This window comes from Pongo abelii, chromosome 20 (genome assembly GCF_028885655.2).
Source record: "Pongo abelii isolate AG06213 chromosome 20, NHGRI_mPonAbe1-v2.0_pri, whole genome shotgun sequence".
Taxonomy (NCBI): domain Eukaryota; kingdom Metazoa; phylum Chordata; class Mammalia; order Primates; family Hominidae; genus Pongo; species Pongo abelii.
Genome location: NC_072005.2, coordinates 38,682,468 through 38,700,342, shown reverse-complemented (window position 1 = coordinate 38,700,342; position 17,875 = coordinate 38,682,468). Strand labels below are relative to the sequence as shown.

Here is a 17,875-nt window from a genome sequence, read left to right as displayed (position 1 = left end):
CTCCCACCCCGTGGTGGGGTGGGCCTGGAATGGGCCCGGCCCTCTAGCCTGGCACATGAGGCTGCTCTATGATAATGTGTGTCTGTCGGCTTGACCCAGGTCCGCATCGAGGAGGACGTCGTGGTGACTGACAGCGGCATGGAGCTGCTGACCTGCGTGCCCCGCACTGTGGAAGAGATTGAAGCGTGCATGGCAGGCTGTGACAAGGCCTTTACCCCCTTCTCTGGCCCCAAGTAGAGCCAGCCAGAAATCCCAGCACACCTGGGGGCCCGGCCTTGCAACCTCTTTTCACGATGGGCAGCCTGCTGGTCAGCACTCCAGTAGCGAGAGACGGCACCCAGAATCAGATCCCAGCGTCGGCATTTGATCAGACCAAACAGCGCTGTTTCCTGGGGAGGAAACTTTTTTAATTACCCTTTTGCAGGCTCCCACCTTTAATCTGTTTTATACCTTGCTTATTAAATGAGCGACTTAAAATGATTGAAAATAATGCTGTTCTTTAGTAGCAACTAAAATGTGTCTTGCTGTCATTTATAGTCCTTTTCCCAGGAAAGAAGCATTTCTGATACTTTCTGTCAAAAATCAATATGCAGAATGGCATTTGCAATAAAAGAGTTCCTAAAATGGTCCTTTGTGCACGGCTTCCCCTTTATTCTTTATTCCTTTGCAGATGAGCCTTTGGGACCCTGTGCACCCTGAAAAGATGGCTCACCTGGTGTCAGTATCAAAAGTCAGTTCCAGGAAAATGGTGCTGGCAGCACAGGCCCTCTAACGGCTGCTTCTGCCTCAGACTGGCCTGGCGGGACAAGGGCAGAGTCCTCCCCGAGGAGCCTGCTTTGAGCCCCTGGGACTCGGGGCTCTGGTGTCACCCTGTCACTTGCTGCAAGGTTTCCCAAGCCTAACAGGCATCAGAACCACTGGGGCATTTGGTAAGAGATTCCTGGGACCCCCCTCAGACCATCTGACTCAATCTCTAGGGGCAATGGCCCAGGAATTGTGTATTTCACAAGCGCCCGCCAGATGCTCCTGACAGACAAGTGTGACAAGTACTCCCAGGCAAGGTGGTTTTAGCTTGTCAGTACCAGCGCAGCCCGAGGTTTGAGGTGGGGCAAGCAACGCTGCAGGAAGATCCTAGGCACTCAGGTCAGACTGGCCAAGTCACCCCGCGCCATGCCTTTGCGCAAGTTAAAGGGCGGACTGATTTAACACAAGTCTTTTTGATATGGTCACTGCCTCCAAACTAGATTTCTGAAGGTGGTGGAATTCTGTAGCGCTTGAGCTGCAGATATTTAAAACCTGAGACTTGCAGGGATCTCTTGTCCTTGATTTCTTTTTCATGTGGGACACGCTAGCCAAAGCCAGCATCTGTGGGAGACGCTGCCAACGAAGGCAGCGCCACAGCGAATTTGCAGAGACCGTTTGTCCTCCGTAAGTGTACTCCTTGACCAAACTCCACCAGGCAGGAAGCCAGCCAGGGCCCAGCCGTGCCTGGTGAAGTATCTGTCCTTGCCTCTGCTTGTCCAGTTCTCCCAGGGTCCCACACAACAGCCCACCCCTGGAGCTGGTTTCTAGAATTCTGTACACCATTCCAGTTTGCCTTCTCACAGAGCTCCCAAGCCAAGGTAAGGACGACAAATGAGAAGGATGCCACAGATGAAACCTTGAGGATGAGGGGGTGGAAAACTGTAGCTTAAGAGAGACATTTTCAGAAGTCACCAAAGGCCAGCACAGTGGCTCACGCCTGTAATCCCAGCACTTTGATCACTTGAGATCAGGAGTTTGAGACCTGCCTGGCCAACATGGCAAAACCTCATATCTATTAAAAATACAAAAATTAGCTGGGCGTAGTGGCACACGCCTGTAATCCCAGCTACTCCGGAGGCTGAGGCAGGAGAACCTCTTGAATCCAGGAGGCGGAGGTTGCGGTGAGCCGAGATCACGCCACTGCACTCCACCCTGGGCAACAAAGCAAGACTTGCCTTTAAAAAAAAAAAAAAAAAAAATCACCAAAGAGTTTAATACAAATTGATTTCTTCCTATGGTAATAACACAGAAGTGCTTATAAAGTGGTCACATTAAAATAAAAGCCAATCTCAGTTCCAAATCACCATTTATCTTATCTGCTTCTTAGATTTATAACATCCATTCTTTAAGGTTTTCTGCTGGTACAGATACATTCCCTAAGCTATCCATCTGTGACATTGAGCAGTAGCAATTATGTCTTTTTGGCCAGGTGCAGTGGCTCATGCCTTGGGACGCCAAGGCTGAAGGATCGTCTGAGGCTGGGAGTTCAAGACCAGCCTGGGCCAACATAGGGAGACCCCATCTCTTAAAAAAAGTAAAAATAAAAAATTAGCTGGGTGTGGTAGCACATGCCTATAGTCCCACCTACCCTGGAGGCTAAGGTGGGAGAATCGCTTGAGCCCAGTTCAAGGCTGCAGTGAGCTATGATCGCACCACTGCACTCCAGCCTGGGCAACAAAGCAAGACCCTGTCTCTTAAAAAAAAAAAAAAAAAAAAAAAAAAAAAAAAAAAAAAGTATCTTCTGAGTGTAAGGAAAGTTGAAGAGTTCACCAAGCACTTCTCCACCCCTGTTCCCCCGTGACAGACACAGTCTGGTGTACAGAGCTTTAATTTCCACCACTTTCAGGATAAAACCACTCCAAGTCGGGATGAAGCTCAAAATGGACAGTTTAGTTCTGTTAATTGAGAAACACAGCTGAGTGCATCACACATCTTTCTCCTTCCTTTCAGACATTCCATACCAAAGCTGCCCATTCCACATAAACGTCTCTGATTATCAAGAACTGAACAAAAAGGAGCAAGGAGAAATCTCTTATTTCTATCTAAACACTTTTCAGAGGGTCACTAGGAACAGAGAGGTCACATGTTTTTCCTGAGCCAGTAGGTCAAAGGGTGCTCTTTAAAAAAAAAAAAAAATTAAATAAATAGAGACAGGGATTTGCTATGTTGGCCAAGTTGGTCTTGGAACTCCCGGCCTCAAGCAATCCTCCTGCCTTGGCCTCCCAAAGTGCTAGGATTACAGGCATGAGTCTCCACCTGTCTCAAAGGGCATTCTTTGGAAGCACAGGTCTAGAGGGCCAGCAGTAGCTACCTCCTCTACCCTCATGTTTGTACCTAACTCTGTCTCTTCTAACCTCTGCAGAAATTCATGTAGCTTCAGAAATCTATTAGAGACCCCTCCAGAAAGCTGTATAGTGCTACAACCCTTCCGAAACTCAGCGTCTAGGTATTCATTCAATACATAATTGAGCATCTACTCTGCCAGTGCAGGATACAAACATGACCCCTCCTTCCAGAGCCTCTAGTCTTCTGCGAGGCCTTCACCTCAAACCAGCATGAACAAATATATTGTCTCAAACACTGCAAAGTGCCGTGAAGCAAGCAACAGGATAGGCTTAGCATAGACAGGCAGGGGGATAAGACAGAGGAGGGAACTTGTTAGTGAAAAGCCAGAGGAGATGCTTCATTCCAGACAGCAGGAGCTGTCCCAGGAAGGGCAGAAAAGAGCTTGGAAAAGCCCTAGAGCCGAAGTACAGTGACACAGGAGGATGGAGGGAAATTGAGTTGAGGGGAAACACCACGACACAAGGAAACTGGGTCTCACCCTGGGTGCAATGGGGAGCAACAGATGGTTCTGGAGAGCAGGCAGTGATGCTGCCATCCAGGAACACCACCGAGGAGCCAGTCACCAAGTCCAGGCAAGAGAAGAGGATGGCTCTGCATGGGGGGTCAGCGTGGGTGTAGCAGACAGGTACAGGAGCTCCATTTAGAAGGTGGAAGTGAAAGGTGGCGATGCGGAAGTGCATCTGGTTTTAACAGCTGCTTTAAAGGGAGGGACAAGAGGTGGCGTTTGGGCTGCAAAAAGTGTAACGCGTGACTGTTTCATTGACAATTCTATTCCAAGTCCAATTCTATAATCCCCACTTCTCTAGATGCCTCTATACAGCTTTCAGGCCTAGAGTTCTGTGAGGAGTGGGATATTGCAGTAAAAGAATACCTAGGCAATGGTGTTCTCTGAGTGTATGTAAAACTGTAAAACGCTTATGAACTCTCTGGCTAGGCACAGGCAGTGGATGAGCTGGTCTAAAAGTGCTTTTGTCAGAAAAAGACCTGGCCCCCTCACAAAGACGTCATCACTCGGTGAAATTCCCCAAGACACGTTATTGGATTCTAAATTACAACTAATTCAAAAAAGTGAAACGGGCCACACTTCCCATAGAAATAATTCCTGACTTCCACTTTTCATTAAGATGCAGCAAGCAGAGATTTATTTCCCAAGACATGAAAATAATTGAGGCATCATAGAAGAAAAGCATTTAAATGGCATTCCCTTGAAATACTCAGTTCACATCAGCTTCCTGGACTCAACAACGTTTATGAAATCAGCAAATTCATCTCTACAGACACTCTATGGCATAACGTAAATGAGGACAGTGTCCACATGTACTACAAAACTCCAGATGGGGAAAGGCCTTACTTTAAATTCTTGACTATCTACCTCGAAACGTAAGAATTTCTTCCCTCTCTAAATGGAAACCATGCTCTGAGACACTAGGTGATTAAGTGGGAACCCATTTATTCAGTTATTCCTTTCCCTATTCTGGTATAATTTTTAGTTTAGACCAAGTGACTAAAAATATAACTAAAGATGTATCCCATGTTCAGAGAAAACTATTTTCCTATCCACTAAGGGCAAACGGGGAGATCTAGACTTGGACACAAATACCTCTGCCTGTCTCCCCTTTCCCCACCCCTACCCCCGGCCGTCCAGTGTGGGAACAGGAAAGACAGCAAGGCACCTGCCTGGGCTTCCCAGCTGTTTAACATCTGGACTGCTTTTTGGTATCTAATATAAAGAAAGCCACGATGAAAGACAAGTCATTGTTCCAAAGTTGTTTTTTATTTTATATTTGTTGAAAGAAATAAAATTATATTTAAAAAAATAGAGAAATCTCACAAACTGATGAAAGCCAGGAACAAAAAGAACAAGTTAGTACTTTTTCCTGAGAGGCAGATCTAACAGCTGCAGAATGGACTTTTTCCTTCCCAGCTTTTGTCAAACAAAACAATTCTCCTATTTCTAAGGCATGAAAAAGCACTGAGTGCGAAATGGGTTGTTCCGGTACAAGGTCTCAAGCCCTCTAATGGGGATTAGGAAACGTGAAAAGCTGCTACAATTTCCTCTCCTTTAATACCAAATGTTAAACTGTCTATACTTCTACTTTTTATGTAAATTTGAGAATTTCACACTCATGACCTGCGCTTCAGACCTGGTCATGTTTGATTAAAATCTTACTACTTAGTATCTGCACTGGCATCCCAACAACTGATTGCAGGGGCCAGCAGCAGGAAGAGCTGCTCTGATCTCACCATCCGCAGCCAAAACCAGCCAAAGAGCACCCACCCCAGGAGACTCAGATGCAGCTAGAAATTTATGCTAAAGCCTAACTCCTAAACTGCTGGACCTGCCCACAAGGGCAGATCACATCCTAATGGTTCACAGGTCACACACAGAACAAAAGTTACAAAAGTCACCTTACAATTCCCAAAGCTCTAAATTGATTCATTCCCCACACATGGTTTCCCTAATTTTATACTGATAAATCTATCAAATTAAAAGCTTTCATTTCCAACCACTTCAGTAAGATAGACAACACCATGCTTAACATTTTTGTTCTCTGCCTAATTGCTTGCTTCTGCTAAACTTTGCATTTCCATAGGTAATAGGAAAGCTTGAACCCATTTTTCCAAAAGTTCTAATCTTGTGTTCTGATTTGAAATACTGAGTACACACCCCTGATGATTTCTCTAAAGTTTCTTTTTCAAGATACTTAAGTCAATTCATATAACTGGTAACCATAAATTCCATGGGGGGGGGGGGGGGGGGCGGCATAGAATTCCCAAGAGATTTAAATGTCTGTAGCGCCTACCATAGGTGCTTGCTTATACATTCAAGTGACCTAATGCATCGCCAATTAAGTTAATTATGTAACACCAATCAGCTGCTAAGGAGCCAGTAGGATCCTGTGGGTGTGTCCTGGCTAGTTATTCAAAACATCTCTCATCCTTCATGGGTAGATCCATACTCCAAGATAAGCTGGTGTTGGACCCTAGAAACCCCCATCCTGTCTCCTGGCTCTATAGGGAGTTAACAGCCCTCCTGGGACAGCTTCTCCTGGGCTCCGGTTTTACATTCAGAAGGGCCTCACGACTCTAAGAATGGCTTTGCTGAGTTGCTGGGCACCATGATGTCTTCTCCTGCCCAGAAACGGCACAGTCAGCACTCTTCCACCAACCGGAGGGTGCAACTTGAGTTTCATTCTGGCTACATCATCCCAAGTCCTAGTATGAAACAGCAACGTGGCCAAAAATGACCATGTTCAAATAAGATACCTGGTAACACAAACTTTGAAATCAGTTATGACTCAGTCTCTCATCTCCAGCCCAGGCACACAAAAAATACATAAATTTGAGCTAGAACTGTGCTAAGAAAAAAAGAGAAAAGAAAGCAAAAGAAAAGAGAAGAAAACGTTGACAAAGACAATCTAAACTACCAACACTGACGTAAGCCAGACTCTAGAGTCCCTACTTTAGCAACTGCCATTTTTTAGTCTCAACAAAAATGTCAATATCCTGAGTTTTATCAGCATTTTCTAAAATAATTTATGGGACACAAAAGCATCTAAATGAATAAACAGAAGCAGTGGTACAAAGTCTGGAAAGCCCACTAACCAGAAAAAGAAATGTCACAACAACAATATCAAAAGATGTATTTAAGAGAAATAAATTAAAGGTTAAAACCTTACACTTTCAAGTTTTCTTAGACAATTATTTTGGGAGATGGCATGGAGTTGATACATTTCTCTAATAATCACTTGGTTAAGATCAAATACCAAAATGAGCCTTCAGAAGAAAATTTGGACTTTAAAAATAATGGCCCCATGGCAGCTATTTTGAACACAAGAGAAACTACCTTCTGAATTAATATTCCAAACCCTAATCAATAGCTTGTGTCATCAAACTGTTAAGACATTTTGTTTACTAACTTGGTTGTCAAAATTGTATCCAAAAAAACACTTACTAGCATCTGCAGAAACTAAAATTTTGGTACACAAGTTTCCCTACACCACTGAGTTGGGTTTTTAGAATAAAACAATGCCAATCTAAGCCCAAAGGTATCCCAAAAACATAATTCCTATGCTTTAGTTTTATTTTTGTGTTTAATCTATTTGCTTCCTAAATGTTATTTGTATTTTTTAAGTCAATTGGCCACACAATACCTATAAGATGTGATGAGGTTTCTTTACTTAACCTGACATCACTATTCAAAAACTTGTACTTTTGGGGGAAAACAGTACTAATTATGTTAAAACAAAGTTTATGCCATATATAAAATCACTCCAAATTACACACTTATTGCTTTCTATAGCTCTATGAATTTATAATACATAATTTAGAAGAAAATCACAAATAGATTACCATAGGTGGCATTCAACTTTTAATCCAATTCAGCCTATCCATTAAAACCAAGAACCTTCTGCATGGCCTGCCAGTTCCCCATTCCTTTTGTCAACTTAAAAAAGAAGCATTTCTTGGGAAGTCAGGATTTATTAAGAACATCGGGATCCCAGATATTTCTTTTTTTACCATATACCTTAACATATGGGAGATTTTGATCCCCACAAAAATATCTATCATTTAAAACCAGATATTCGAATTACAAGGCTAACATTTTTAGCTCATCAACTCTTCAGTGCTGATCCTAGAAAATAGCCTCCAGTGGGTCTTTGAGTCATGGAAAAGGACAACTTTCAGCCATTGACATGAGTGGTGTCGGTGGTCGCACCTTTAACATTCAAGCCACAAGCTCTAAAGTCTGGAGAGGGTGAGGTCTACTGTCCTGCATTGTCGCCATCTGCTGTCGTATTTTCAGTGCTAATGGACTGTACGTTGTCTGCAAGGTTGTGCGCATGCTCAAGAAACAAATCTTTGAGTACACTTAATTCCTTGGTCAGCAATTTGATTTTTGCTTCCAACCGTTCATTCTCTTCTTTGAGCTGATTAACTCTCTGCAGCGTGTCTTGTGCTTTCTGCTTGCTTTTCAACCGGCTCTTTTTCACAGCCATGTTGTTCCTCTCTCGGCGTTGCCGATACTCGTCACTGTTTCGATCCATGGGCGAGCTCTTTTTGCTCTGCTTGCTGGGAGCCACGGCTTTGCCTCCTCCCCCAGGGCCAGCAGGCACCAGCTGAGGAACCTGCTGTAAGCCGCTGGCATGTGCCTGGGTATGGATAACACTAATTCCGTTCACCCCTGGAGTGCTGTTTTGCTGCGATATCTTGCTCATTTGGGCACTCTCCCTTGCCAACACAGAACAGGTAGAAATGAGAGCAGGGTAATCAATGGTTTCCACGCTAAGCTGCCAAGAAATCTTCACATGTACCTAGTTAAAAAATAAATTGCATTAAAATGTTTGAAATGACAGGATCAAATGAGATCAAACTTGTACGTACCTAACATCAAGTCAACATTAATTGATTCTGCTGAGAAAAGTCTACAGCAACTGCCAACTGTTCCAATGTTTCTGAAGTCTAAATGATTTCATTTAGAAAGGTAAGTAAGTACAGAAGCACCATCAGGCGAAACTCAGCCCACCTGGATCCCTGAGGGCACTGCCCCTCTGCGACTGTTATCAAAAATGGGAGGAAAACCAAAGACTGCCACTAATTAGGTGGCTCATGTAAACTAACAGCACTTGACAATCTGCCAGGGAGGAGCTGCAGCTGACTGTGGTAGGAGAGACACCTGCAATGAAAGGGGAGAAAAGTTTCCATTGTTGGTTCAAGTCAAAACAGAAGGCTGGGGTGGCGCGCCCTGTCTCCAGCGCTCTCGGGCTATCACCTCTGCGGGTTCCATGTTCTAATATGCAGAGAGGGAGTCACCGAGGACTTGAGTTCTCTCCCAGAGCTCTCTTCGTCGGATATTTTGAAAAGGTAGTTTTTTGCTTTATTTTTTTAAGGACCTCAAATGATAATTCCACAGTTTAACCAAATTTACTGAGTCGGTTTCTTGAATTTAGGAGCTCTGACACTCAATTTGCTCCCCATCCCACCAGGCTTGTAAAAAGTGTGTTTTTTCTTCTTGACATAGTTAGTAAAACTCGAAACACACTCAACCTGAAACCACAAGGAAAGAAACAGAAGCCCTCATGATGCATCCAAGGAAGTGCAGGTCCTGGGACCCAGGCTGGACAAAGGAGCTGAGCAGCTGCCGCGCCTGTGGCCACTTCGTGCTACCAAATGAGCTCATGTGAGCTCAGAGGACACACCAGCTCTGAAGCATCCCTGTGCTGCTGCCTGCAGAAATGAAGGCATGGTTTCGAAAAGCAGTCACATGTGGATTACTCTGAATCCAATTAAGTCCCTACAGTTGCCCCAAGAAGTGTAAAAGTGTGACTATCCTATCATCATGAGGCCACTTCAAGACAAACTAAGTTCAGTGAACGGTGTCCACCAAGGAGTCAGGGCACTCTTAGAAATTTAGAAAGCAGTGTTAGGAACATAAAACTATCCTGTTCTCTTTTCACAAAACTGCTAAAATTACATCAGTGGAAAAAATCTGGAGTCAGATTTATGCAGTGATCCCACAGTGAGGGAAAGCTCAGTTAGCAAACACCAGTAGCGACACCCAAGCCTTTAGCCAGGCAATTCTGTACACTGTTTATTGGTCTCTTTTTAAAAAACATCTTTGCTTTGAAAAGCCCTTGTGTCATTACTTTCCATTGTTTTCAAAGCCACACAGCTGGCCCTGAGCTAGCAGGTCATCTGTTCTCACTCCAACACTAAGGCAAGACAAAAAGCATCCCTCCAAACCATGAGGGCGATCCACTCCAAGCCTATCTTCAGTAATGGACAGTTCACAATTTCCCTTGGTCATTATTAGGTTGCCTCATTTTTCTTCCAGTAGAAAAGTGGCTGTTTAGTATTAATCTGAGCCACACTTAGTGCCACCTAACATTATTAATATCTATTTGGTGTCAAGTGAGAAGTGCTTTACTCAATTTTTAAGAACTTGTTTAACACCTCTCCTGAGACTGTCTTAACAATCATAATCATGTTCACCTTATTTCTCTACTTTTTTTTAATATATTATATTTTTAGCCTTTAAAGCTCTCTACAGTCAACTTGGCCATGCTCAGAGATAGCAATGATCCAAAGCGGTAGAGACCAGTGACCAGGCCAGTTCTTGTCTTGGCTGTGGCTCCCCCTATTTTAGTTTGGGCAAATCTCTTTTCTTCCGTGGGTGTCTGTTCCCCACATGCAAATGAGGGATGTGGAATAGCAAGACACTTTCCTACAGACAACACACCATGATCTTCAGTCACTAACAGCTCTTAACTCACTACAGGGTCCAAGTTCAGCAACGTTCACGCCTGTTTCCGTATCCAAAGATACAGGAACAGGCAAGGGCTCTTTTACCTCTGCCTGACTCATCTTGCAAGGTACTAGGCTGAACGTGTATGGTAGGTGAAGTTTTAAGGGTAAGCCCTTTGGCCTGAAAAGAGTATTCACTGAACCTACAAACTGGTGAAAATGTAAGAAAGAGAAACTTGGAGATAATCAAAATAACTCCAAGAATGTTTTGTTTAATAAGTTCTTTAACCATATAAATAGCTCTTAAAGTGAAGAGAAAATTAACCAAATGAAAGAGGATCAAACAGCTAAGTGATTTTACACTGAAAAGGCCACTCTCATATATGCTTTGTTCCTCCACACACATTTACTGAACACCTACAACAGGCAAAAAGTGTTTATTTCAAAGCTGGACACTCAGTCCTAAATTCAAGTCTGGCTCCTCTGTGGACAAACACTATTCCAAAGTTCAGGCTACAGGAAGCAGGGCGGTGCCTGGCTTCCTTCCATGTGAATCACTCAAGGAGGAAACAGCAGGAAAGCTGAAGAGCAGTGGTTCTCAAAGTGTGGTCCCTGGACCAGCATCGTCATCATCCAGGAACTCTTTAGAAATGTAACTTCTCAGGTTGCCCCAGACTTAGAATCAGGAGTTCAAAGAACAGAGCTGAGTAATCTTTTCATAAGGAGACCTCCAAGTAACTTTGAATACACTGAAGTCTGAGGGCCTCTGCTGTTGATTCCCAATGAATATTTAGAATGGTGGACTAAGTGGGTAACAGGCTTTGTTTTAATTCAAACTCAATTCAAGTAATGTTCATTCATGTCAGTCACACTGAAAGGGCAGAATGTTAGAATGAGTAAAACAAAATCAAATTTTTCTCAAGTTTCACCAGGGAAAATAAACCTATCAAGAATTTTCCTAACCCTTTTGTCCCTTTTCTCCACAGACCTAGAACCCAATATTCCTCCCCTTGCCCACCAAAATAAATTTTTCACTCAATTTCCTCAATGAAGGTCAACATTTCAAAACAGTCACAGATGTTTCTCCTTGGTCCTAACTCTGTTTAGTCTCTGGGATTTGACAATTCCACCTAAAACAAACAAAAAAAACTTCCCATCTACCCTTCCTCTCCATCCCAATCCCATCGAAATCACCTTAGGCCGATATCATCTCTCAGGGACACTGGTCTCTGGTCTAGCCTGCTTCCTCCAACCTCTGTCTCCAGAGCAACTGAACACTCACACCTGAGTGAGTCACTCTCCTGGTGAAAATTCATCCAGTCTACAGGATCAAATCCAAGGTCCTGACCCTCTCTCCTCCCTCACACCACATCTTGACAGTACTAAACCACTATCTGTATCCTAAATGGTCTGTGCTTTCTCTTTTCTTTGGGCATCTGGGAAGATTTGTTCCCTAGGTCTGTCAACTCCAGCCGCATCGTGTCTCCCTGCAGATGTTCACAAGCATCTAGTGCACGGTCCATGAGGAACGGGACGTCCCCTTTCTGGGAGTACAGAAGTGGATCACTGGGGCATGAGAAGAACATCAACATCATCTTTCTAACCCAATCCTTTTGAAGTGATTTACAACACACAAAACAAATAGACTATTTGTAAATGAACATCCATTAGGAGCTCATGCTCATTTTTGTCTTTTTTTTTCTGATAGAGCTAGAAAGCCACAAACGCAGGAGGCCAGTGTACCTATCAATATAACAACCCATGGAACCAACACTCCCAAGAACGCACAATACACCTGGAATCGTGGCTACCTGTATTTACCATTACTGTGACCAAGTGAGGCAATCTTAGACCACAAGACCAAATTCAGCCCCACGAGATCCTATTTGTCTTTACCAGGGGCTCAGCACATAGTGTTTAATTTCCCAGGGATGAAACCATCTCTCCAAGATCAGACAGCCTTGCAGACAGACATGATGTGATCTTGAGAATTTAAAGGATATTCTCAATGAAGTTTTGTTTCCATCTACTTTTTTTAAAAGCAGGTATTAAAAATAACTGAACCAGCCAAGTGTGCCCACCAGAAGCAGGAATCAAGAAGCTGAAATATGCTTCAGCTCCCTTGTACCCTGTAATTATTTAGCCTTGTTTACAGCAACTTTTTCCAGAAGCAGAATCGACCTTAGTGAACAGCTTATCCCAAATACTACTCAAGGGCTAACAAATGACCACATCTTAAATATCAAGAGCTTCTAGGTGTAGAATGTCTTCGTAAAGCAAGCCCTTATAGGATTTTCTTTTAAAATTTTCTCTGGGAGTCACATTTCTTTGGGAGAAGTCTGCCTTAAGTGACAACCTATTCATGTAAGCAGTTAATTCTGACACAACTACCAATTTTGGTGTCACCCATCAACATTGAGACCTTTCTAAATCTCATACATTTCAGGATGCCAGATTACAGTATAAGCTTCAAACAAGAGGAAAACCAAACACGTAAACCTGCGGAAGAGAAGCAACACACCAGCTGCCCTGGAAAACACTCTCCTCCCCGCCACACATGCATTTCCATCCTTCGCATCTGGACACCTCTGTCTGCCCTGCTCCGCTCCCTCCAACTATGCCCGCGAAGTGCTTCATTTCTTCTCTATTCGACCCGTAGGTGTTGCGTGTTCTTCTAAACTACGTTCAACAGTAAAGTGCAGGACATTCGAACAGCTCCACAAAGAAGCAAAATATTATCTCTGCAAAGTCATGCATTTAAAAACCAGTTGCTTTCCCTATTTTATTGATCAGTCTTTGAACTTCTGAACAGATTTTCAATCACCGCAAGCTGAGCCCTTCTAGAAGATCAGAATTCTAAAGCTCGACTCGGTCCACCTTCTGCTATTCTGGGAACACCCTTCATCCCCAGGGGCCAATGCGAGCCTGGCCGGTCACAGCGCCCGTTTCACCGAGAGGGGGCCGGGCTCCGCAGGGGGCATTCCCCGGCCGTTCGCGCGCTCCCGGCCCGCCGCGAGGGGCGCCCCGGGCAGCGCGGGGGTCGACGGGCGGCGCCGCGGCGCTGGGCCGCGGCCAGGAATGAGCTCAGCGTCCCCGCCGGGTGTTGCCGGCAGGTTGCATCAGACGCCGCGCGGCGCCGCCGCCCGCGCCTCCAGCCTCGCGGGGCCTTCCCGGGCCAGCCGGCCGTCTGGGGCCGGGGCTGGGTTTCCCCGAGCCGGCCCTGCACCCAGTCGAGCGGCCGGGGCCGCCGCGGCCTCCTCCTCCCCGTTCTCAGGGCGCCCGCCGCGGCCTCCTTACCTGCTCCTCCAGCCCGCCTGCCCCCAGGCGGCCTCCACTCCGAGCGGCCCCGCGCGGTGCGGCCCAAGCCGACCCAGGCCTCACAGCCCGCGAGTCAGCCAGGAGGAGCGACGGTTACGAAACCGGCAGCCTCCGCCCGTTCCGCAGCCGCGGCCACCGGCTTCCCCTACTCGCCGGGGCCGCGCGCGCCGCCGCCGCCATCCCGACCAATGGGAGCGCCGGCCTGCCGGAGGCACCGCCTTCTCTCGCGACGGGCAGCCCAGCCGACCAATCGTGGGCCGGCGGGAGGCGGGCCCACGGCGGGGGAGTGGGTTCCGCGCGGCTGGCTGGGCGGGTGTGGCGGGAGCACGGAGCTGCTTGCTGCGGCGTCCGCGGTCACTCGGCAGCTCGCCCGGGCTGGCGGCGGCCTAGTGCTGTGGACGGCTCAGGTTCGAGTCGGAGGCTGAAGAGCCGTCACCTTGTGGAGGCCAGACGTGCCTTTGGAAGCATTTCCTGAGGTGGTTTTGTGAACCACCGGTGTCTGTTTTGGTTTCGCCGCGTCCCCTGGGAGCCCCCGCGGCGTCCCTCACAGAGATTCTGCGAACGGAACGCCCCGCAGGCGGGGCGGGCTTTGTCGCCGAAAAACGAGTGGAGGCTGACGCGGTGGCTCCCGCCTGTAATCTCAGCGCCGAGGGAGGCCGAAGCGGGAGAATGGCTTGAGCCCAGGCGTTGGAGACCAGCCTGGACAACATAGCGAGACCCCATCTCAGTTACTAATTTTTAAAAAATCGAATGAACCCAGATGTTTCACACATAGGATTAGCATTGATGTCACATGGGTGAAAGCTGCAGGCTGTGCTTTGTTGTTAGGGTGAGATGAAGTGAATTTCTTAAAATGATTCTCTTTGGGTGCCTTCCAGGTGGATGGGTGCGAGGTGATCTCTGAAAATAAGCAGCGATCCAGTGTGACTTAAAACTCGCCAGGAGGACCCGAAAGCGTTTTAACACCAGGAAGCAGCAGCTCGCTGGGCGGAGGGCAGAACTCGCCTGATAGGTTTAATTGCTTCCTCTTTAGCAATGCGTATCGTTCAAAAAATCGAGGCTTTGAAAGAGGAAATATTTCTTCAGCGCCCATGGAACCGGCTCGCCCCGTAAGATTGTTTCGAGGAATCAGTAAGATGATAAAGCAATAAATAAAAATTAAAAGGGGTCACCAAAGTGAACAATGGGCTGGGCGCGGTGGCTCAGGTCTGTAATCCCAGCGCTTTGCGAGGCCGAGGCAGGCTGATCACTTCAGGTCAGGAATTAGAGACCAGCCTGGGCAACATGGAAAAACCCCATCTCTACCAAAAATACAAAAGATTAGCCGGGTGTGGTAGCGCTGTGCCTGTGGTCCCAGCTACTCTGGAGTCTGAGATGGGAGGATGGCTTGAGCCTGAGAGGCGGAGGTTGCAGTGAGCTGAGACTGAGCCACTGCACTCCAGCCTGAGCCGCAGAATGAGACCCTGTCTCCAAAAAAAACAAGGTAATAATGCTCACAGATGCACACTTAGGAGAATAAGTGTCATCGAAACAAGTGTGTTTCTTCACTTTGGCTCTCAGTATTCTCAGCTGAAATTTCTTTTCTTTCTTTTTTTTTTTTTTTTTTTTTTTTTGGAGACGGTCTTGCTGTGTTGCCCCAGCTGGAGTGCAATGGCACCGCCACAGCTTGATCACAGCTTACTGCAGCCTCGACCTCCTGGGCTCAAGCCATCCTCCCACCTCAGCCTCCCAAGTAGGTGGGATTACAGGCATGCACCACCACACCTAGCTAATTTTTAAAAAATGTTTTGTAGAGACAAGGTCTCGCCATATTGTCCACTCTGGTCTCAAACTCCTGGTCAAGTGATCTTTCTGTCTCGGCCTCCCAGATTGCTGGGATTATGGATGTGAGTAACCAAGTCCTGCCTGAACTTGCTTTGATCAAGACTTTAGTACTATTAAAATAGGATTGTGATTTATTGCTCACAAAATCATAAAATTTTACCCTATTTCCTAATCACTTAAAAAATGTGTAAGGGGGCCAGACGCAGTGACTCACGCCTGTAATCCCAGCACTTTGGGAGGCTGAGGCGGGCGGATCACCTGAGGTCAGGAGTTTGAGACCACCCTGGCCAACATGGTGAAACCCCGTCTCTACTAAAAATATAAAAATTAGCCGGGCATGGTGGCGGGTGCCTGTAATCCCAGCCACTCGGGAGCCTGAGGTAGAATTGCTTGAACTCAGGAGGCAGAGGTTGGCAGTGAGCTGAGATCGCGCCACTGCACTCCAGCCTGGGTGACAGCAAGACTTCATCTCAAAAAAAATAAAAAATAAAAATAAAAAAGGAAAGAAAAGAAAAATGTGTAAGGGGGAAAAAAAGAACCTGTATAGGTATATTCAGTTATCCTCTGGTTTGCAAACCACTCTGCCAAGCTGTTCCAGCATTCTTTGTATCTGTGTCTGGGCAGGCCTTCTTACACACCCAGCAAGTCTAGTCAGTGCCCAGGACACTCGGGTATTTATTTCCTTTTCAGCTGGTAGCTGGTAGTTTTTTCTTCTACTCAGTTTACAAGTATGCGTTTGGTGCCAACTATGTACTAAGCCGTAGGCTAAGTGTTGGAGATTCAGCAATGAGCAAGACAAACACACAGTCTCTGCCCACATGGAACTTACACTTACAGCCAGGCAGACAGGCATTTGGTAATTAACACAATTTTTCTTTCTGTCACCTAGGCTGGAGTGCAGGGGGCGAGCATGGCTCACTGCAGCCTCAACCTCCTGGGCTCAGGTGATCCTCCCACCTCAGCCTCCCAAGCAACTGGGACTACAAGGCATGCGCCACCATGCTTGACTAATTTTTGTATTTTTTGTAGCAATGGGGTTTCACCCTGTTGCCCAGGCTGGTGTCGAACACCTGGGGTCAAGTGATGCATCCACCTCGGCCTTTCAAAGTGCTAGGATTACAGGCATGATCTACCTCCCCTGGTCCACAATTTTTCAATTACCATTTTCATAGATATACAAGAAAGCAGTACAAGACGCTGTGAGAAATCAGAAGGGAACCAGACCTAGTCTGATGGGTCCAGGGCGGCCTGAAAGAGCGACAGGATTTGGCTAGGCAACGCAGAGGACATGGGTGCAGCAGTCACAGGGAATTCTTGTCTGGGGTCCTGTGATGGGAGAAATTTAAGGCTAAAGTGGCTGAAAGTAAAGTGGAGACCAACAAGATAGGCAGGGCTATGTGGGCCCAAGAAGCATTCAGATTTTTACCCTAAGAGATAGAAGCTTCCAAAAGATTTGCTCTCCATAAGGAAATGAGAGCCTGGTGAAGCCTTGGAGGTCTACTATGTAGCATTTTTACAAGTCACAGGGATCCAAGCCATCACAGTAAAAGAAAAATTTCCTGCATATCTCTCTGTCTTACAGTAATCAATATATATTCTACAAATCCAAAGACTGAGTAGCCTCTATAGCACTTTGGGAGGCCGAGGTGAGAGGATCACTTGAAGCCAGGAGTTCAAGACCAGCTTGGGCAACATAGTGAGACCCCTCATCTCTATTTAATTAAAAAAAATTTAAAATAAAAAAACCCTCCAAAGGACTTGGGAAGTAGGATGTCCTATTCATTGAATATTGTAGTTACCTGACAGTCACTATGATTAACTACATTAGTTACCTAAGAGATATGAACACTAGTGTCCACAGCTTCACCACTTGCTAGATGTGCAGCCTTGGCCAAATTACTTAACCTCTCTGTCATCTGTAAATGGAGAAGACAATGGTGTCGCTCTGAGGATTAAAGGAATTAGTGTGCTAGGCCCCTAAAACAATGCCTGCCTTGGTACCTCAAAACTATTAGCTACATGGGTGGGTAGAGTGGCTCACTCCTGTAATCCCAGCACTTTGGGAGGCTGAAGCTGGAGTGCAATGACATGATCATAGCTCACTGCAGCCTTGAACTCCTGGGCTCATGCAGTCCTCCCACTTCAGCCTCCTGAGTAGTTAGGACTACAGACGTGCATCACCACACCTGGTTTATTTTTAAAATTTTTTGAGAGATGAAATGTTTTTAGAGATGGAGTCTCACTATGCTGTCCCGGCCAGTCTCAAACTCCTGGGCTTATGATTCTCCCACCTCGGTCTCCCAAAGTACTGGGTGTGATGGGTGGCATGTGCCTATGG

General features: G+C 46.0%; 2 protein-coding genes across 3 annotated transcripts in view; one reads left to right on the top strand and one right to left on the bottom strand.

Annotated features, from left to right (window-relative positions):
- The window catches only part of PEPD (peptidase D), a 137,814-nt gene extending 137,188 nt beyond the window's left edge, over nucleotides 1–626 (top strand). Inside the window, 1 exon segment of the mRNA NM_001133693.2 lies at nucleotides 100–626. Within this exon segment, the coding sequence (NP_001127165.1) occupies nucleotides 100–237 (138 nt within the window). The 3' untranslated portion in view covers nucleotides 238–626.
- A 4,276-nt stretch (nucleotides 627–4,902) lies between these two features.
- On the bottom strand, nucleotides 4,903–13,841 carry CEBPG (CCAAT enhancer binding protein gamma). Of its 2 annotated transcripts, none has more exons than XM_054538492.2 (2): nucleotides 12,917–13,346; nucleotides 4,903–8,465 (listed from the first exon to the last, which is right to left on the bottom strand). In XM_054538492.2, exons 1-2 carry the CDS (start codon nucleotides 12,971–12,973, stop codon nucleotides 7,917–7,919), a joined length of 606 nt encoding a protein of 201 aa, XP_054394467.1. In that variant the 5' UTR covers nucleotides 12,974–13,346; the 3' UTR covers nucleotides 4,903–7,916.
- Nucleotides 13,842–17,875: the final 4,034 nt, after the last annotated feature.

Excerpts from the sequence above, each read along its gene's own strand:
- CEBPG (XM_054538492.2), bottom strand. The coding sequence starts at position 12,973 with ATGCGAAGGATGGAAATGCATGTGTGGCGGGGAGGAGAGTGTTTTCCA. Across the intron at positions 8,466-12,916 it reads AGTGTTTTCCAGGGCAGCTG|GTACATGTGAAGATTTCTTG; the intron begins GTGTGTTGCTTC and ends TTTTTTAACTAG.